We start from the raw sequence: 19,995 nt of genomic DNA, 5'->3' as shown, positions 1-19,995 counted from the left end.
CCAGCCTGGCCAGTAAGTATGAGGTTAAACGCTTGTACTATAAACGCCCCCCCAGCTCGCCGCTCTGTTCCGCACCTGCACAATCCAGGGAGGCCCATTGTGGCCATGCCGGTGGCTTCAAAGGCAAAACGGGCACGCTGTCAGTGCTGGCCCCGGTGTTTGTAATTCAGCATGCTCCCCTCCTTGGCCCTGGCGCTAGCTCTTTTGTTGTAGGTCCTACTCCGCCTATACACATGCTAATTAGTTTCATGTGGATTCAGGTTGGTGGTGGTAGTTGTAGCAGCAGTGGTGGTTGCTCAGAAGAAGGTGGGGAGGGGAGCAGGGGGAAGACGGACCAGTTTTTCAGGTTCATAAAGCACTGGAATGAGTCACTAGACTAGCTGCTCTCTCCCTTTCTCTCCTCCGGGGGTGTGAGGGTGTTAGACGATGCCAGATCGGCGTGCGGCCTATGATTTCAGTGGCATTGTTGCACTAAAACAGAGATGGGTAACTTTAATAGGGTTGGGGCTCGTGTCTGTATACCACATAATATTGGCTCGAGTCTCAAATTCACTATCTTAACTGGGAGATATGTAAGTTGGGGCGACTAGGTGTCACCAAAAACTTTATTCATTCAATCAGCTTTGAAATCAGAAATAGTTTGTTATCACAAACAAGGTACTAGAGTAGTGAATTGATGTTAGCTTCAGCTGTAAGCTAGCAAGGAAAGTTAGCCTACAGAGGTGGAAGCTACCGGCATCTTCTTGCATTCAAATCAAATCACATTTTATTGGTCGCATGCACATATTTAGCAGATGTTATTGAGAGTGTAGTGAAATTCTCACGTTGTTTTCCCCCACATTGTAAAGTGTTCTAGCCTGTGTTGCAAACGACAATTTACGTTTCAACATTTATGCAGTGTAGCATTAGTCAAGTGGGTTAACGTCTGTGCAGCATAATTGGTGATGCACCCCAGACTCCGAGTGAGTGCAGTGGTTCCTCGGGATAGGCTAGAGCTACCAATGAATAAGTGGAGCAGGCACGGTGTGCTATAGCTAAAGGGACATCGGCTGCGCTGACGGACTTGATCCTCTCGATCAGTAGATTATTTATACATATTTTTTTTACCTTTATTTAACGAGGCAAGTCCGTTAACAAATTCTTATTTTCTATGACAGCCTAGGAACAGTGGGTTAGCTGCCTTGTTCAGGGGCAAAACAACATATTTTTACCTTGTCAGCTCGGGGATTCGATCTTGCAACCTTTCGGTTACTAGTCCAACGCTCTAACCCCTAGGTTACCTGCCGCCCCATGAGACACTTTTTACAGTACCCAAAAAGTTATAGATTCAAAGTACCATAGTTTTGGTTAACCTTGCAACACCAGTGATGTTCCAGAACCATTAAGCATATCTTCATGTGTTCACCCAGGTATTTATCTCCACTTTATTGATTGAACTTGGCCTCTGGTGACAATCTCAGTCAAATGCAGTGTGGTAGTATTCAGTATGTATGTTGATTGTGTGGTACTAATGTTTGTCGTTGTTTGCTCTAGTTGCAGGAGTCGGTGAAGAGGAAGCTGGAGAGCGCCAGCTCCCCTGTTCAAGTCAACGGCTTCAGCGATGGCTACCCCCCATCCAAGAAGTCCTGCCTGGACAATGACCCATCCAACGGCGGCATCCCCACTCACTCGCCTCTGGACTCCAAGCACGGCATCGGCGCTGACTCGCTCATACCCAACGGGATCCACCGGCCTGGTGGTGAGCCCGGTGGGGACTCCTCGGGGGAGCAGGAGTTCTTGCTCAAAGAGATGAAGCAGGAGCCCATGGATGACATCTTGCCCTGCATGCTGCCGTCAGGGGGCGGAGCCAGCAACAGCCTCTTCCCTGACCTCAACCTCAACGAGCAGGAGTGGATGGAGCTCATGGAGGAGCTCAACCGCTCTGTGGCCTATGAGGACATCCAGGACATCCTCAACGATGGCTTCGAGGATCGCAAGGACTCCCCTGAGCTGGCCGGACCCACCCCAGGGACATGTGCACAGTCTGGGGGAGCAACGCAGGGAGGGGGAACCTCACAGGGAGGCCTCCTGCCTCCAGACCTGGCCAGCATTAAGACTGAGTTCTCCCCGGCCTCCTCTGCTTTCGAGCAAGACTCTGGCACCGGCTCGCCGCATGTTAGGCCAACGTCATCGGGGCCGCCCATGCAGCGCTCACCGGCAGCGGCTACCACCACTGCCTCCTCCCCGGCCCTGTCCCAACCCCTCAGCCAGCAGCCTCCCCCATCCAGGCAACTCCCTCCCCAGAACCACCACCTCCCCCCGGGGCCCGTCTCCAAAGACCTGTCCCCTGCCCAGCAGCTCCAACAGCTAGCCGCACATCAACAGAGAGCCCAGCAGATGCAATCCCAGCTTCAACAGCAGCAACACGCTCAGAAACCGCAGCAAAACCAAAAACAGCAACAACCGCAGCAAGCACCCAAATTCCACACAACTGGATCCCACCCTCAGTCTTGGCCCCCCCAGTCGGCCCCGTCTCGAAGCCCCCTAGGGGGCTCCTACGGCCTGGAGAAGCCCACCAGCCCCTCCCTATACCCCCAGGACTTCCCCAACAAGCCCCAGCTGATGATACCTGTACAGCCCAACAAGGGCTCACCCAAAGCTGCAGCCGGCGGGTACCTGCAGCCCGGGGGCCCCCACCCCAACATGCTTGGCCACCCTGTCGCAGGACCAGGTGCCCTGCTCAGCCACCCTGCAGCAGCAGGCCCTGGGGGCCCGGGCTCTGCCATGCTCAACTACAGCAACACCAAGCCCCTGTCCCACTACGAGGCGGCGACCCAGGGGCCACCACGGGGCCCGCCTAGTGCCCAGAGCCAGAACAAGGCGGTGATGCTATCGCTTCTCAGGCAGCAGCAGCAGATGAAGCAGAAGCAAGGCCTGCCCTTCAGACCACACCTACCCCACGGCCAGGTAAGACTGCAGCTCATCCTCTACAACTCACCATGGCAATTATCACAAGAGTTCTCATTTTTTAAACATTATTTATATTTGACTAGCTTTGATACCATGGTGTTGGCTTAAAATGTATTCTATAGCAGAGTCAAAAGCTTAGTGATTAGAGTCAAGGATCCAAATAGAAACATCAATATCAGCACTCTACTGCACACATTCTGGTTTTTCATTTAAAAAAAACTTCCATCCTATTTTTGGGAAGTTTTAGTCTTTCTGATAATGTTCAGGCTTTGCCATGGGGGTACAAAAATAGCAATCAAATATTTTCTTTATCAGAGGGTATTATCTTAACAGCTCGATTTGGCTCCTGTGCCTGTAAATGTTGACCAAAAAGGCCATTATTATCACATCTTTCATTGAGCATGATATTATCCTGATAAGTATCAGTATACTTCTTTAGAGGTTCCTACACAAGTACATTTTCAAGTTATCTGTATTTAAACATGCAAAATAATGAAATGTATTGTACCCTTCTGTCACACCATGGGCTCAGATTGCTTTGCTTTGCTTCCTTAAAGAAGGTCCCTCCCCCAATTGATACATTCTAACTTCTGCACCTCATTGGATTGTTTACAGACATGTCATCACATATTGTCATGTGTAGGAAATTAAACATTAACATTCAAGTCTTTGGCAACAGCTCTGGTGGACATTCTTGCCGTCAGCATGTCAATTGCACGCTCCCTCAACTTGCGACGTCTGTGGCATTGTGTTGTGACACAACTGCATATTTTAGTGTGTTTTTTGTTGTCCCCAGCACAAGGTAAACCTGTGTAATGATCATGCTGTTTAAACAGCTTCTGTTTAATCAGGATTATCTTGGCAAAGGAGAAATGCTCACTATCAGGGATGTTAACAAATTTGTGCAGCGTTTTCAAGTGCATATGGAAAATTTGTCATCTTTTGTTTGAGCTCATGAAACATGGCACCAACTTAAAAAAAAAAAAAAGGTTTTGATAAATGTTGCGTTTTGTATTTTTGTGCAGTGTACATGTCCATGCATACCCTTTCAGGTAAAACATTAAATTCAGTGTTTGCCTTATATTTAGCTAATTAATGATTGGTTATGCATAATAAGCTTCTAACTTATAGCCTCTCTTTTTTTGCACAATATGCATGCACCTCTGCTCAGCTGCCCTCTCCTTAAAAAAAAACACACCTTAGCTCTTGGAGTCCCATGCAGGAAAAGCTAGATTACAAGAGTTTGCTGGACATTTTTGTTGTTGCATTTCTTCTACCAATAAGTAGACTGCTGAAGAGGGAAGCAAGCTCTTTTTTGCTGAATGGTAAATACAGCATTCAATAGAACTCTCGGGTAGTTTGAACGAAGAGTGAATGTGTGATTGAGGTAGGCAGTTATTTGTTCAGACCAATAACCATTCAATCTTAGTGAAGAGAAGTGAAAGCGTCTAATTCATGTCCTATATTATTCAACTGTCATTAGAATGATGAAGATGAGGACAACGCAACTTATTTAATTGTTGAAGGTGAGGAAGGGATGAAGCAACAGAGGGAGAAAGAGGTAAGCTAATAATGGTAAATATTATGAAAGGTGTATATGTGCGTCCGCCTACTAATTATACAAGTAGGCCCCATTTCAGAATTCAAATCAAGTTTGCTAGCCTACACTTGTGACTTTGTAGGCTGCATGTGCTGCACCAGAATCCTATGTTGTCTTCTGATTTATCATGGTTTGAACGATGTGTGTAATTCCAGTCCGTATAATAGAGTACAGTAGTACAGTTCACACACAAAAAAAATATCTAGTCTACTGGAGCTAGTTAAATTTATTTACCCAGGAGAACATATGCCTATCTAAATCTATGGGCTTTTATGTTTTTCTGTTGTGCGTAATGTGCAGTAGCCTATATCATATATACAGTGCCTTGCAAAAGTATTCGGCCCCCTTGAACTTTGCGACCTTTTGCCACATTTCAGGCTTCAAACATAAAGATATGAAACTGTATTTTTTTGTGAAGAATCAACAACAAGTGGGACACAATCATGAAGTGGAACGACATTTATTGGATATTTCAAACTTTTTTAACAAATCAAAAACTGAAAAATTGGGCGTGCAAAATTATTCAGCCCCTTTACTTTCAGTGCAGCAAACTCTCTCCAGAAGTTCAGTGAGAATCTCTGAATGATCCAATGTTGACCTAAATGACTAATGATGATAAATACAATCCACCTGTGTGTAATCAAGTCTCCGTATAAATGCACCTGCACTGTGATAGTCTCAGAGGTCCGTTAAAAGCGCAGAGAGCATCATGAAGAACAAGGAACACACCAGGCAGGTCCGAGATACTGTTGTGAAGAAGTTTAAAGCCGGATTTGGATACAAAAAGATTTCCCAAGCTTTAAACATCCCAAGGAGCACTGTGCAAGCGATAATATTGAAATGGAAGGAGTATCAGACCACTGCAAATCTACCAAGACCTGGCCGTCCCTCAACTTTCAGCTCATACAAGGAGAAGACTGATCAGAGATGCAGCCAAGAGGCCCATGATCACTCTGGATGAACTGCAGAGATCTACAGCTGAGGTGGGAGACTCTGTCCATAGGACAACAATCAGTCGTATATTGCACAAATCTGGCCTTTATGGAAGAGTGGCAAGAAGAAAGCCATTTCTTAAAGATATCCATAAAAAGTGTCGTTTAAAGTTTGCCACAAGCCACCTGGGAGACACACCAAACATGTGGAAGAAGGTGCTCTGGTCAGATGAAACCAAAATTGAACTTTTTGGCAACAATGCAAAACGTTATGTTTGGCGTAAAAACAACACAGCTGAACACACCATCCCCACTGTCAAACATGGTGGTGGCAGCATCATGGTTTGGGCCTGCTTTTCTTCAGCAGGGACAGGGAAGATGGTTAAAATTGATGGGAAGATGGATGGAGCCAAATACAGGACCATTCTGGAAGAATGATGGAGTCTGCAAAAGACCTGAGACTGGGACGGAGATTTGTCTTCCAACAAGACAATGATCCAAAACATAAAGCTAAATCTACAATGGAATGGTTCAAAAATAAACATATCCAGGTGTTAGAATGGCCAAGTCAAAGTCCAGACCTGAATCCAATCGAGAATCTGTGGAAAGAACTGACAACTGCTGTTCACAAATGCTCTCCATCCAACCTCACTGAGCTCGAGCTGTTTTGCAAGGAGGAATGGGAAAAAATTTCAGTCTCTCGATGTGCAAAACTGATAGAGACATACCCCAAGCGACTTACAGCTGTAATCGCCGGCAAAAGGTGGCGCTACAACGTATTAACTTAAGGGTGCTGAATAATATTGCACGCCCAATTTTTCAGTTTTTGATTTGTTAAAGTTTGAAATATCCAATAAATGTCATTCCACTTCATGATTGTGTCCCACTTGTTGTTGATTCTTCACAAAAAAATACAGTTTTATATCTTTATGTTTGAAGCCTGAAATGTGGCAAAAGGTTGCAAAGTTCAAGGGGGCCGAATACTTTTGCAAGGCACTGTATGTATTGGATAATGGCACAATCATTTGGGCTTTTTTGGGGCTTGGGCTCATTAAATGTCGTTCATGTTGGGCTCATAAAATATATTTAATGTGGTTCATCAGGCTCAGGTAGCATCAGATTTGAATTTGTTTCTAGACATATGTTCTTTTGAATGACACTTCCGGGTTTGGCTCGAAATACCAGGTTACCCGGGAGAAGTGATTTATTCTCTGGTTGGAGCAGGGGGATAATATTCAACCCTACTTTAGGGCAACGATGTGCAGTAGAGGGTTAGGCTATATTAGCATTCTGAATAACTGTTAAGCTAGATGTCAACAAGTGTATATGAAGGACTTGGGACATGACTTGGTTATGGTCATCACCCAAGCCTAACATTCATTTCACACTGTGTGACTGGGAGAGTTGGAGCCATCCACATTCCCAACAAGGGAAAGGCTCAACGCATGTTTTATGCTGACATCAGCAAATAGCATTACAACTGAGGCATAAAGAACATTCCAAGGCCGTGTTGTGTTCACACACTCCCCCAGTGCTACAATGCTGGTGAATGACTGGAGTCTCACGTCGAAGCAAAACAATGGTAAACAATAAGGGCTTGTTAAAAATGAGCAATGGAGTTGTCTGGCTTGCCCTTACAGTTTAAAAGAATGGCTCCAAAGAAAGACCTCTTGTTTTCAACATTTTTGCTTACGTAAAGAACCACAGACCAATTGATAGCCTAGATTAGCAATAGCATTACATTTGGTAACTTATGATCAACACACACATTATTTGATTGTACTGTACATTTCTTGCATTCACTGCATTTTAAATTACTCTTACTGAAGTTGTAGGCCTCCTCGGCTAATTGTTTTTGACAACCTCGCGGATGAAGCATACTGCTTGTAGGCCTAGTTGATGGTGATTCTAGGGCCTAGAATGGTTTTTTGTTAGTCAACAAACACAACCCGACACACTGTCCTCAGTTTTTGTTCTTACAAGTCTGGCACGGACCCCATGGTTCCAAAGGACTGTGTGTGTGTGTCTGGGTCAAGCAGCTGGTTGCTAAGGCGCTGGCGTGCAGGCTCCCACGGGGGCTTGGGTTGTGGTGGAGGGGGGGACCGGGGAGGGGACAGCCATGACAAAGCAGCCTTTCATTTATCCCTCCCTCCCCTCACTCATGTCCTCACCAGTGTATTTTAGGAGTAGCCCCATCTTCCTCTCAGTACTCTCTCTCTATTTAAATATAGCTGCTGCTAACCCACTTGTATTTTTTCCTTTCTCGCGAGAGGGAACTCCGTTCCTCTCTTCCCCCTCAACTGTGTCTGTGGTGTGTGGACGGACCCCTGCTGGAGCTCCAGGCCTCAGGCTAACCCCTGATATCTCTGCCCAACCTTCCAGACGTTTCTATGGAGGTGGTTGCCACACTGACTAAGCTCAGGCTAAACACTGGTTGTTCCATCTCGGAAATTGTTTCTGTAGTTAGAAACATTTCCTGCAACATTTTGTTGAAATATAATTTGATCTCAGAAAATAGGCTAATTGATTTCGACCATATGATACTAACAGGCTAAGAGAGAGTTTCTATCTACATGCCATCAGACTGCAGAGCAGTTGAACTGGACTGACCACCTGCTTTGATTCTCTGCACCTTAGCTCACACACACACGCATGCATGCAGTGCATTCAGAAAGTTTTCAGGCCCCTTCCCTTTTTTCCTAATTTTGTTACGTTACAGCCTTATTCTAAAATGGCTAAATAAAAATATATCTTCACACTACCCCATAATGACAGACTCTATATTGAGCTCAGGTGCATCCTGTTTACATTGATAATCCTTGATGTTTCTACAACTTGATTGGAGTCCACCTGTGGTAAATTCAATTGATTGGACATGATTTGGGAAGGCACACACCTGTCTATATAAGGTCCCACCGTTGACAGTGCATGTCAGAGCAAAAACCAAGCCATGAGGTCGAAGGAATTGTCCATAGAGTTTCGAGACAGGATTGTGTCGAGGCACATGTCTGGGGAAGGGTACCAAAATAATTCTGCAGCATTGATAGGTCCCCAAGAACACAGTGGCCTCCATTCATAAATGGAATAAGTTTAGAACCACCAAGACTCTTCCTAGAGCTGGCCACCTGGCCAAACTGAGCATTCGGGGGATAAGGGCCTTGGTCAGGAAGGTGACTAACAACTCTATGGTCATTCTGACAGAGCTCCAGAGTCCTCTGTAGAGATGGGAGAACCTTCCAGAAGGACAACCATCTCTGCAGCACTCTACCAATCAGGGTTTCATGGTAGAGTGGCCAGACGGAAGACACTCCTCAGTAAAAGGCACCTAAAGGACTCGGACCATGAGAAACAAGATTATTTGGTATGATGAAACCAAGCTTGAACTCTTTGGCCTGAATACCAAGCATCAAGTCTGGAGGAAACCTGGCACCATCCCTACGGTAAGTCGTGGTGGTGGTGGTGGTGGCAGCATGGATGGAAACCTGCTCAGGACCTCAGACGGGTGAAGGTTGACCTTCCATCATGAAGGAGTGACAATGCTAGAGTGACTTAGGGTTAAGTCTCTGAATCTCCTTGAGTGACCCAGCCAGAGCTCGGACTTGAAACTTATCGAACATCTCTGGAGAGACCTGACAATTACAGTGCACCGACGCTCCCCATCCAACCTGACCGAGCTTTAGAGGATCTTCAGAGAAAAATGGGGAAAATCTCCCCAAATACAGGGCTGCTTAACTTGTAGTGTCATACCCAAGAAGACTCAAAGCTGTATTCGCTGCCAAAGGTGCTTCAACAAAGTACAGAGTAAAGGGCCTGAATACTTTTTAAACATTTCTAAAAACCTGTTTTTGCTTAGTCATTATGGAGTATTATATGTAGATTCTAAAATCAATTTTAGAATAAGGCTGTAACGCAACAAAATGTGGAAAAGGTCAAAGGGTCTGAGTACTTTCCTAACACTGTTTACACTGAGTGTACAAAACATTAGGAATACCTGCTCTTTGGATTACATAGCTTTCACCTGGTCAGTCTATGGTCCCTTGCTGATGTCACCTGTTAAATCTGCTTCAATCAGTGTAGATGAAGGGGAGGAGACAGGTTAAAGAAGGATTTTTACATCTAGAGACATGGATTGTGTGTGTGCAATTCAGAGGATGAATGAGCAAGACAAAAGATTTAGGTGCCCATTGAACGGAGTATGGTTGTAGATGCCAGGTGCACCCGTGTCAACTGCAACGCTGTCAGGCTTTTCACGCTCAATAGTTTCCCGTGTGTATAAAGATTGGTCCACCACCCAAAGGATATCCAGCCAATTTGACAACTCTGGGATAGTTCACCTAAATTACAAAATTACCCATTTGTGTGTCCAGAGTGGCACAGCGGTCTAAGGCATTGCATCGCGGTGTTGCGGTGTCACTAAGGCTTGGGGTTCGATCACAGTCTGTGTCATTACCGGCTGTGACCGGGAGTCCCATAGGGCCCGCACAATTGGCCAAGCATTGTCCGGGTTAGGGGAGGGTTTGGCCCGGGGGGGCTTTACTTGGCTTATCGTGCACTAGCGACTCATTGTGGCGGGTCAGGTGCCTGCAGGCTGACTTTGGTCATCAGTTTAACTGTTTCCTCTGACACATTTGTGCAGCTGGCTGCCAGGTTAAGCGAGTTGCTGTTAAGAAGCGTGGTTTGGCGGGTCATGTATCAGAGGACTCATGACTCGACCTCCGCCTCTCCTGAACCCGTTGGGGAGTTGCAGCGATGAGAATATATTATTTATGAAAAGGGGGGTAACGTGTCTCCTCCCCCCCCAAATAAAATACATGGCCCCAGTACCATGTAAGCCCATGACCAAGAGTATGTGAACACCTGCATGTCGAACATCTCATTCTAAAATCATGGGCATTAATATGAAGTTGGTCCCCCCCACTGCTGCTATAATAGCCTCCACTTTTCTGGGAAGGCTTTCCACAAGATGTTGGAACTTTGCTGTGGGGACTTGCTTCCATTCAGCCAAGAGCATTAGTGAGGTCGGGCACGGATGTTGAGTGATTAGGCCTGGCTCCCAATCCGCGTTACAAATCTTCCCAAAGGTGTTCAATGGGGTTGAGGTCACGGCTCTGTGCAGGCCAGTCAAGTTCTTCCACACTGATCTCGACAAACCATTTCTGTATGGACCTTGCTTTGTGCAAGGTCAGTGTGGAAGGCACTGTCATGCAGAAACAGGAAAGGGCCTTCCCCAATCTGTTGCAACAAAGTTGGGAGCACAGAATCGTCTAGTATGTCATTTTATGCTGTAGCTTTAAGATTTCTCTTCACTGAAACTAAGGAGCCTTGCCCGAACCATAAAAAAACAGATTTGTCCGCTGGACTGCCTGATGGTAAAGTGTGATTCATCACTCAAACACATTTCCACTGCTCCAGAGTCCAGTGGCGGTGGGCTTTACATCACTTCAGACAATGCTTGGCATTGCACATGGTGAGGCTTGTGTGCGGCTGCTCGGCCATGGAAACCCATTTCATAAAGCTCCCGACGAACAGTTATTGTTCTGACGTTGCTTCCAGATGCAGTTTAGAACTCGCTAGTGTGTTGCAACCAAGGAGATAATTTTTTTCGCGCTGTGCGCTTCAGTGGTCCTATTCTGTGAGCTTGTGTGGACTAACACTTAGCGGCTGAGATGTTGTTGCTCTTAGACTGTTACACTTCACAATAACCGTACTTAAAGTTGACGGGCAGCTCTAGCAGTGTAGAAATTGTACAAATGTTCTTGTTGTAAAGGTGGCATTCCTATGGTGGTGCCACGTTGAAACGCACAGCTCTTCAGTAATGCCATTCTACTGCCAGTTTTTGTCTATGGAGATTGCATGGGAGTGTGCTTGATTTTATGCAAAATAGCTTAAATCACTCATTTGAAGGGGTGTCCACATATTTTTGTGTATATGTAGTGTATGATAGCATCCCATGCTTTGGTTTTGTTTACCTTCGCTTACTTTTTAGTATTTGTGGCACAAATCTATTGCAAGTCAGTGGTACCTGTATTAGCATTTTCCTTTAAGTCCTTTATAAGTATCATTGAGTTATACCAGGTATTCACAAACTGGGGTACGTTCAATGCTGTTGTGGGTACGACATATAAAAATGTGATTTCATATACAGTGGGGCAAAAAAGTATTTAGTCAGCCACCAATTGTGCAAGTTCTCCCACTTAAAAAGATGAGAGGCCTGTAATTTTCATCATAGGTACACTTACACTATGACAGACAAAATGAGAGAAAAAAATCCAGAAAATCACATTGTAGGATTTTTTATGAATTTATTTGCAAATTATGGTGTGCTGTCCGGGGTTGGCGGCAGGAAGATCATGTCAGTGACTCAACCCACTCGTGGACCAGTAAGCCACCAGTAAGCCAGTGACTCAGCGCTCGTAATAGGGTTAGAGGCAGAGAATCCCAGTAAAGAGAGGGGAGCCGGCCAGGCAGAGACAGCAAGGGAAGTTTGTCGCTCCAGTGACTTTCCGTTCACCTTCACACCCCTGGGCCAGACTACACTCAATCATAGAACCTACTGAAGAGATGAGTCTTAAATAATGACTTAAAAGTTGAGACCTTGTCTACATCTCTCACGTGGGACGTGTAGGTATGTACGCAGGACCAAATCAGAAAGATGGGTTGGAGCAAGCCCATGTAATGCTTTGTAGGTTAGCAGTAAACCTTGATCAGCCCTAGCCTTAACAGGAAGCCAGTAGAGGCTAGCAATATGTAATATTGTAATATGATCAATTTTTTTTGTTCTAGTCAAAATTCTAGCAGCCGTGTTTAGCACTAACTGAAGTTTAGTAGAGCATTGCAGTAGTCTAATCTAGAAGTGACAAAAGCATGGATTAATTTCTAGATTTTTGGACAAAGTTTCAGATTTCTGTAACGTTACGAAGCTGGGGGTGGGGGAAGTTGTCCTTGAAACATTCTTATGTTCATCAAAAGAGATCAGGGTCCAGAGTAACGCCAAGGTCCTTCAATTTTATTTGAGGTGACTGTACAAACATCAAGACTAATGGTCAGATCCAACAGAATATCTTTGTTTCTTGGGACCTAGAACTAGCGTCTCTGTTTTGTCCGAGTTTAAAAGGAAAACATTTGCCCTCATCCACTTCCTTCTGTCTGAAACGCTTCCAGGGTAGGCTATATTGGGGCTTCACCATGATTCATCGGAATATACAGATGTGTATCGTCCACATAGCAGTGAAAGTTAACATTGTTTCCGAATGACATCACCAAGGGTTAAAAATATATAATGAAAACAAGAGTGGACCTAAAACGGAACCTTGAGGAACACAAATGTACAGTTGATTTGTTAGAGGGCTAACCCTCCACAGAGACAAACTGATGTCGTTCCAACAGATAAGATCTAAACCGGGCCAGAATTTGTCCATGTAGACCAATTTGGGATTCTAATCTCTCAAAGAATGTAGTGATCGATGGTATCAAAAGCAGCTCTTAGGTCTAGGAGCATGAGGACAGATGCAGAGCCATGTTCTTCCGCCATTAAATGTCATTTTCCACCTTCACGAGAGCAGTCTCAGTGCTATGATGGGGTCTAAAACCAGACTGATGTGTTTCGTATACATTGTTTGTCTTCAGGAAAGCAGTGAGTTGATGCGCAACAGCTTTTACTAAAATTGAGAGGAATGGGAGATTCAATATAGGCAATAGTTTTTTTTAAGCATTTTTTTTTAGTCAAGGTTTGGCTTTTTCAATAGATTCTTTATTACTGCCACCTTTAGTGAGTTTGGTACACATCCGGTGGATAGGGAGCTGTTTATTATGTTCAACATTGGAGGGCCAAGCACAGGAAGTAGCTCTTTCAGTAGTTTAGTTGGAATAGGGTCCAGTATGCAGCTTGACGGTTTAGAGGCCATGACTATTTTCATGAATGTGTCAAGAGATACCAGATTATACAACTTGAGTGTCTCCATTGACCCTAGGTCCTGGCAGTGTTGTGCAGACTCAGGACAACTGAGCTTTGGAGAAATATGCAGATTTAAAGAGGAGTCCATACTTGGCGTTCTAATGATCATGATCTTTTCGTCAAAGAAGTTCATGAATTGATCACTGATGATGTAAAAGCCATCCTCTCTTGGGGAATGCTGCTTTTTATTTAGCTTTGCGACCGTATCAAAAAAACATTTTGGATTGTTATTCTCAATTAGGTGGAAAAAATAGGATGATGATATTGCACTGTACTGTCTTTACAAGCTAGTCGGAAGACTTCCAGTTTGGTGTAGCTCTGTTTCCGTTCCAATTTTCTGGAAGCTTGCTTCAGGGCTCAGGTATTTTCTATATACCAGGGAGCAAATTTCTTGTGGCAAGTGTTTTTTTTTTGTTTTTAGGGGTGAGACTGCATCTAGGGTGTTACGCAAGGTTAAATTTAGTTCCTCAGTTAGGTGGTTAACTGATTTTTGTACTGTAACATCCTTAGGAAGGTGGAGGGAGTCTGGAAGGGCATCTAGGAATCTTTGGGTTGTCTGAAAATTTATAGCACGACTTTTGATCCTTGTTGGGGTCTGAGAAGATTATTTGTTGTGATTGCAAATGTAATAAAATGGTGGTCCGATAGTCCGGGACTATGAGGGAAAAACATTGAGATCCACAATATTTTTTCCATCGGACAAAACTAGGTCCAGAGTATGACTGTGGCAGTGAGTAGGTCTGGAGACGTGTTGGACAAAACCCACTGAGTCGATGATGGCTCCGAAAGCATTTTAGAATGGGTCTGTGGAGTTTTCCATGTGAATATTATCTGCCATGACTAGAGGTCGACCGATTATGATTTTTCAACACCGATATCAATACCGATTATTGTAGGACCATAAAAGCCGATACCGATCAATTGGACGATTTTTATTTATTTATCTGTAATAATGACAATTACAACAAGACTGAATGAACACTTATTTTAACTTAATATAATACATCAATAAAATCAATTTAGCCTCAAATAAATAATGAAACATGTTCAATTTGTTTTAAATAATGCAAAAACAAAGTGTTGGAGAAGAAAGTAAAATTGTAATATGTTCCATGTAAAATATGTGCCATGTGAGAAAGCTAACGTTTCAGTTCCTTGCTCAGAACATGAGAACATATGAAAGCTGGTGGTTCCTTTTAACATGAGTCTTCAATATTCCCAGGTAAGAAGTTTTAGGTTGAAGTTATTATAGGAATTATAGGACATTTTCTCTCTATACGATTTGTATTTCATATACCTTTGACTATTGGATGTTCTTAAAGGCACTTTAGTATTGCCAGTGTAACAGTATAGCTTCCGTCCCTTTCCTCGCTCCTCCCTGGGCTCGAACCAGCAACACAACGACAATTAGCGCGCGCTAACTAGCCAGCCAATTCAGGGCTCAGGTTACACCAGCCTCATCTCGGGAGTTGATAGGCTTGAAGTCATAAACAGCGCAATGCTTGACGCACAACGAAGAGCTGCTGGCAAAACGCACGAAAGTGCTGTTTGAATTAATGTTTACGCGCCTGCTTCTGCCTACCACCACTCAGTCAGATACTTGTATGCTCAGTCAGATTATATGCAACGCAGGACACGCTAGATAATATCTAGTAATATCAACCTAGTGATTATGATTTATTGTTTTTTATAAGTTTAATGCTAGCTAGCAACTTACCTTGGCTTACTGCATTCGCATAACAGGCAGCCTCCTTGTGGAGTGCAACGAGAAAGAGGCAGGTCGTTATTGCATTGGACTAGTTAAGGTTGCACGATTGGCTCCCCCGAGCTGACAAGGCGAAAATCTGTCGTTCTGCCCCTGAAGGCAGTTAACCCACTGTTCCTAGGCCGTCATTGAAAATAAGAATGTGTTCTTAACTGACTTGCCTAGTTAAATAAAGATTAAATAAAGGTGTAGGGGGAAATAAAGGGAAGAAAAAAAATTGACGCCCCAAAAATACCGATTTCCGATTGTTATGAGAACTTGAAATCGGCCCTAATTAATCGGTCGACCTCTAGCCATGACTACAAGGTCAGATAGGATTTCAGGGAACTCATTAAAGAACGCTGGGAAGCCTGTAAACAGTAGCTATACAAAGTGATTGAGTAGATTGCATGACCAGGAGCTCAAAAGATGAAAAGTCATTTTTTGGGGGGTAAATTGAAGTTTGCTGTCATAAATGTTTGGAACACCTCTGCCTTTGCAGGATGAGTGGGGGATATGGTCACTAATGTAACCAGGAGCAGAGGACTCATTTAACACAGTAAATTCATCAGGCATAAGCCATGTTTCAGTCAGGCTAATCACACATCATCTAATCACAAAAAATTCTGAGATTTCCATACCCAACTATAACACTTTCTTTCAAGATAGAACTGCCAAAGGGGGAGGAGTTAGCCTGCAAAGTTCTGTCATACTTTCCAGGTCTATGCTCAAACAGTTCGAAATTCAATTTTTTTAAATTAATCTCTCCAGAAATAAGTCTCTCACTGTTGCCGCCTGCTACCAACCCCCCCCCCCTCAGCTCCCAGCTGTGCCCTGGACACCATCTGTGAATTGATCGCCCCCCCCATCTAGCTTCAGAGTTTGTTCTGTTAGGTGACCTAAACTGGGATATGCTTAACACCCCGGCAGTCCTACAATCTAAGCTAGATGCCCTCAATCTCACACAAATCATCAAGGAACCCACCAGGTACAACCCTAAATCTGTAAACATGAGCACCCTAATTGACATTTTCCTGACCAACTTGCCCTCCAAATACACCTCTGCTGTTTTAAATCAGGATCTCAGCGATCACTGCCTCATTGCCTGTATCCGCTACGGGTCTGCGGTCAAACGACCATCCCTCATCACTGTCAAACGCTCCCAAAAACACTTCTGCGAGCAGGCCTTTCTAATCAACCTGGCCCGGGTATCCTGGAAGGATATTGACCTCATCCCGTCAGTTGAGGATGCCTGGTCATTATTTAAGAGTAACTTCCTCACCATCTTAGGCAAGCATGCTCTGTTCAAAAAATGCAGAACTAAGAACAGATATAGCCCTTGGTTCACTCCAGACCTGACTAACCTCGACCAGCACAAAAACATCCTGTGGCGGACTGCAATAGCATCGAATAGTCCCCGCGATATGCAACTGTTCAGGGAAGTCAGGAACCAATACACACAGTCAGTCAGGAAAGCAAAGGCCAGATTTTTCAAGCAGAAATTTGCATCCTGTAACTCCAAAAAGTTCTGGGACACTAAAGTCCATGGAGAACAAGAGCACTTCCTCCCAGCTGGCCACTGCACTGAGGCTAGGTAACACGGTCACCACCGAGAATTTCAAGAAGCATTTTGCTATGGCTGGCCATGCCTTCCTCCTGGCTACTCCAACCTCAGCCAACAGCTCTCCCCCCCCCGCAGCTACTCGCCCACGTCTCCCCAGCTTCTCCTTTACCCAAATCCAGATAGCAGATGTTCTGAAAGAGCTGCAAAACCTGGACCCGTACAAATCAGCTGGGCTTGACAATCTGAGACCCTCTATTTCTGAAACTGTCCGCCGCCATTGTCGCAACACCTATTACCAGCCTGTTCAACCTCTCCTTCGAAACATCTGAGATCCCCAAGGATTGGAAAGCTGCTGCGGTCATCCCCCTCTTCAAAGGGGGAGACACCCTGGACCCAAACTGTTACAGACCTATATCTATCCTGCCCTGCCTATCTAAGGTCTTCGAAAGCCAAGTCAATAAAAAGATCATTGACCATCTCGAATCCCACCGTACCTTCTCTGCTATGCAATCCAGGTTCCGAGCCGGTCACGGGTGCACCTCAGCCACGCTCAAGGTACTAAATGATATCATAACCGCCATCGATAAAAGACAGTACTGTGTAGCAGTCTTCATCGACCTGGCCAAGGCTTTCGACTGTGTCAATCACCATATTCTTATCGGCAAACTCGGTAGTCTCGGTTTTTCTAATGACTGCCTTGCCTGGTTCACCAACTACTTTGCAGACAGAGTTCAGTGTGTCAAATCGGAGGGCATGTTGTCCGGTCCTCTGGCAGTCTCTATGGGGGTACCACAGGGTTCAATTCTCGGGCTGACTCTTTTCTCTGTATATATCAATGATGTTGCTCTTGGTGCGGGAGATTCCCTGATCCACCTCTACGCAGACGACACCATTCTATATACTTCTGGCCCTTCCTTGGACACTGTGCTATCTAACCTCCAAACGAGCTTCAATGCCATACAACACTCCTTCCGTGGCCTCCAACTGCTCTTAAACACTAATAAAACCAAATGCATGATTTTCAACCGTTCGCTGCCTGCACCCGCACGCCCAACTAGCATCACCACCCTGGATGGTTCTGACCTAGAGTGGACATCTATAAGTACCTAAGTGTCTGGCTAGACGGCAAACTCTCCTTCCAGAATCATATCAAACATCTCCAATCCAAAATCAAATCTAGAGTTGGCTTTCTATTTCGCAACAAAGCCTCCTTCACTCACACCGCAAAACTTACCCTAGTAAAACTGACTATCCTACCGATCCTCGACTTCAGCGATGTCATCTACAAAATATCTTCCAATACTCTACTCAGCAAACTGGATGCAGTTTATCACAGTGCCATCTGTTTTGTTACTAAAGCACCTTATACCACCCACCACTGCGACCTGTATGCTCTAGTCGGCTGGCCCTCGCTACATGTTCGTTGCCAGACCCACTGGCTCCAGGTCCTCTATAAGTCTATGCTAGGTAAAGCTCTGCCTTATCTCAGTTCACTGGTCACGATGGCAACACCCACCCGTAGCATGCGCTCCAGCAGGTGTATCTCACTGATCATCCCTAAAGCCAACACCTCATTTGGCCGCCTTTCCTTCCAGTTCTCTGCTGCCTGCGACTGGAACGAATTGCAAAAATCTCTGAAGTTGGAGACTTATCTCCCTCACCAACTTCAAACATCTGCTATCTGAGCAGCTAACCGATCGCTGCAGCTGTACATAGTCCATCGGTATATAGCCCACCCAATTTACCTACCTCATCCCCATACTGTTTTTATTTTATTTACTTTTCTGCTCTTTTGTACACCAGTATCTCTTACCTGCACATGCTCATCTGATCATTTATCACTCCAGTGTTAATCTGCTAAATTGTAATTATTCACTCCTATAGCCTATTTATTGCCTACCTCATGCCTTTTGCACACAATGTATATAGATTCTTTTTTTTCCTACTATGTTATTGACTTGTTTATTGTTTACTCCATGTGTAACTCTGTTGTCTATTCACACTGCTATGCTTTATCTTGGCCAGGTCGCAGTTGCAAATTAGAACTTGTTCTCAACTAGCCTACCTGGTTAAATAAAGGTGAAATAAAATAAATGATCAGTGATTAGTTAATTGACTATAACTGGCCTGGAAGTGGGGGATCTAACATTAAGTAGCACTATTTTGAGATGTGAGATCACAATCTCTTTCAATAATGACAGGAATGGAGGTGGTCATTATTCCAGTGAGATTGCTAAAGTGAATACCGCCATGTTTAGTTTTGCCCAACCTAGATCGAGGCACAGACACTGTCTCAATTTGGATAGCTAAGTTGACTACACGGACTGTGCTAGTGGCAGACTCCACTAAGCTGGCAGGGTGGCTGACAGCCTGCTGTCTGGCCTGCACCCTATTTCATTGTGTAGCTAGAGGAGTTAGCCCTGTCTATGTTCGTAGATAAGATGAGAGGGCCTCTCCAGCTAGGATGGAGTCCGTCACTCCTCAACAGGCCAGGCTTGGTCCTGTTTGTGGGTGAGTCCCAGAAAGGGAGCCAATTATCTACAAATTCTATATTTTGGGAGTGGCAGAAAACAGTTTTCAACCAGCGATTGAGTTGTGAGACTCTGCTGTAGAGCTCATCACTCCCCCTAACTGGGAGAAGGCCAGAGACAATTACTCGATACCGACACATCTTTCTAGCTGATTTACACTCTGAAGCTATGTTGCGCTTGGTGACCTCTGACTGTTTCATCCTAACATCGTTGGTGCCGACCTGGATAACAATATGAATGGCCAGATTGCTAGCAAGAATTACAAGAAACTACCATGTGGGGAATTGTAAGTGGATCGTTTCATCTTGTACTTGAGACAATGTCTTGTTTTAACTGATTTCATCTCGATACAAATTCTGCTAATATTCGATAACTAACCAACAACTGACTTGTTTGAGACAAGCTCATTGTGCAAATTGATTCTATATTTTCAATAACAATGGGAGACTAAATATGGCTTACCTGCTGTCAACAATCTAAGCCAACCCTGTCTGTTATGCTTCACTATTTTGGATCACTCCAATATTTTTTCCACTCTGCGACGGAGGGATACGTCTGAGGTGAGGATTTACAGATTTACTCCCGTGTACACCTGTGTCACGGCTGCAGTTGGCCCCTATTTATAGACCCTGTGGCAGCTTCACACGTTCTTACATTTTCTCGGCGGACGTCAGTATGGTTTGAGGTACAAACTTTCTGAAGTTTGCTTGGTATGTCACTG

At 44.6% G+C, this 19,995-nt stretch overlaps 1 protein-coding gene across 5 annotated transcripts in view; it reads left to right on the top strand.

Moving 5' to 3' along the window:
- The window catches only part of maml1 (mastermind-like transcriptional coactivator 1), a 36,272-nt gene that overhangs the window by 9,395 nt on the left and 6,882 nt on the right, over positions 1–19,995 (top strand). For 4 of the 5 annotated variants that reach the window (XR_002470683.2, XM_021584078.2, XM_021584075.2 and 1 more), the window contains one exon: positions 1,534–2,946. Coding sequence is in view for 4 of the 5 variants with exons in the window: in XM_021584078.2 (XP_021439753.2) it covers positions 1,534–2,946 (1,413 nt within the window). In the remaining variant the exon portion in view is untranslated. The remainder of the gene's footprint in view (positions 1–1,533; positions 2,947–19,995) is intronic. The other variant, XM_021584077.2, reaches the window with a different exon arrangement.

This window comes from Oncorhynchus mykiss, chromosome 31 (genome assembly GCF_013265735.2).
Source record: "Oncorhynchus mykiss isolate Arlee chromosome 31, USDA_OmykA_1.1, whole genome shotgun sequence".
Classification (NCBI taxonomy): domain Eukaryota; kingdom Metazoa; phylum Chordata; class Actinopteri; order Salmoniformes; family Salmonidae; genus Oncorhynchus; species Oncorhynchus mykiss.
This window is presented reverse-complemented; position numbering and strand designations above follow the sequence as displayed.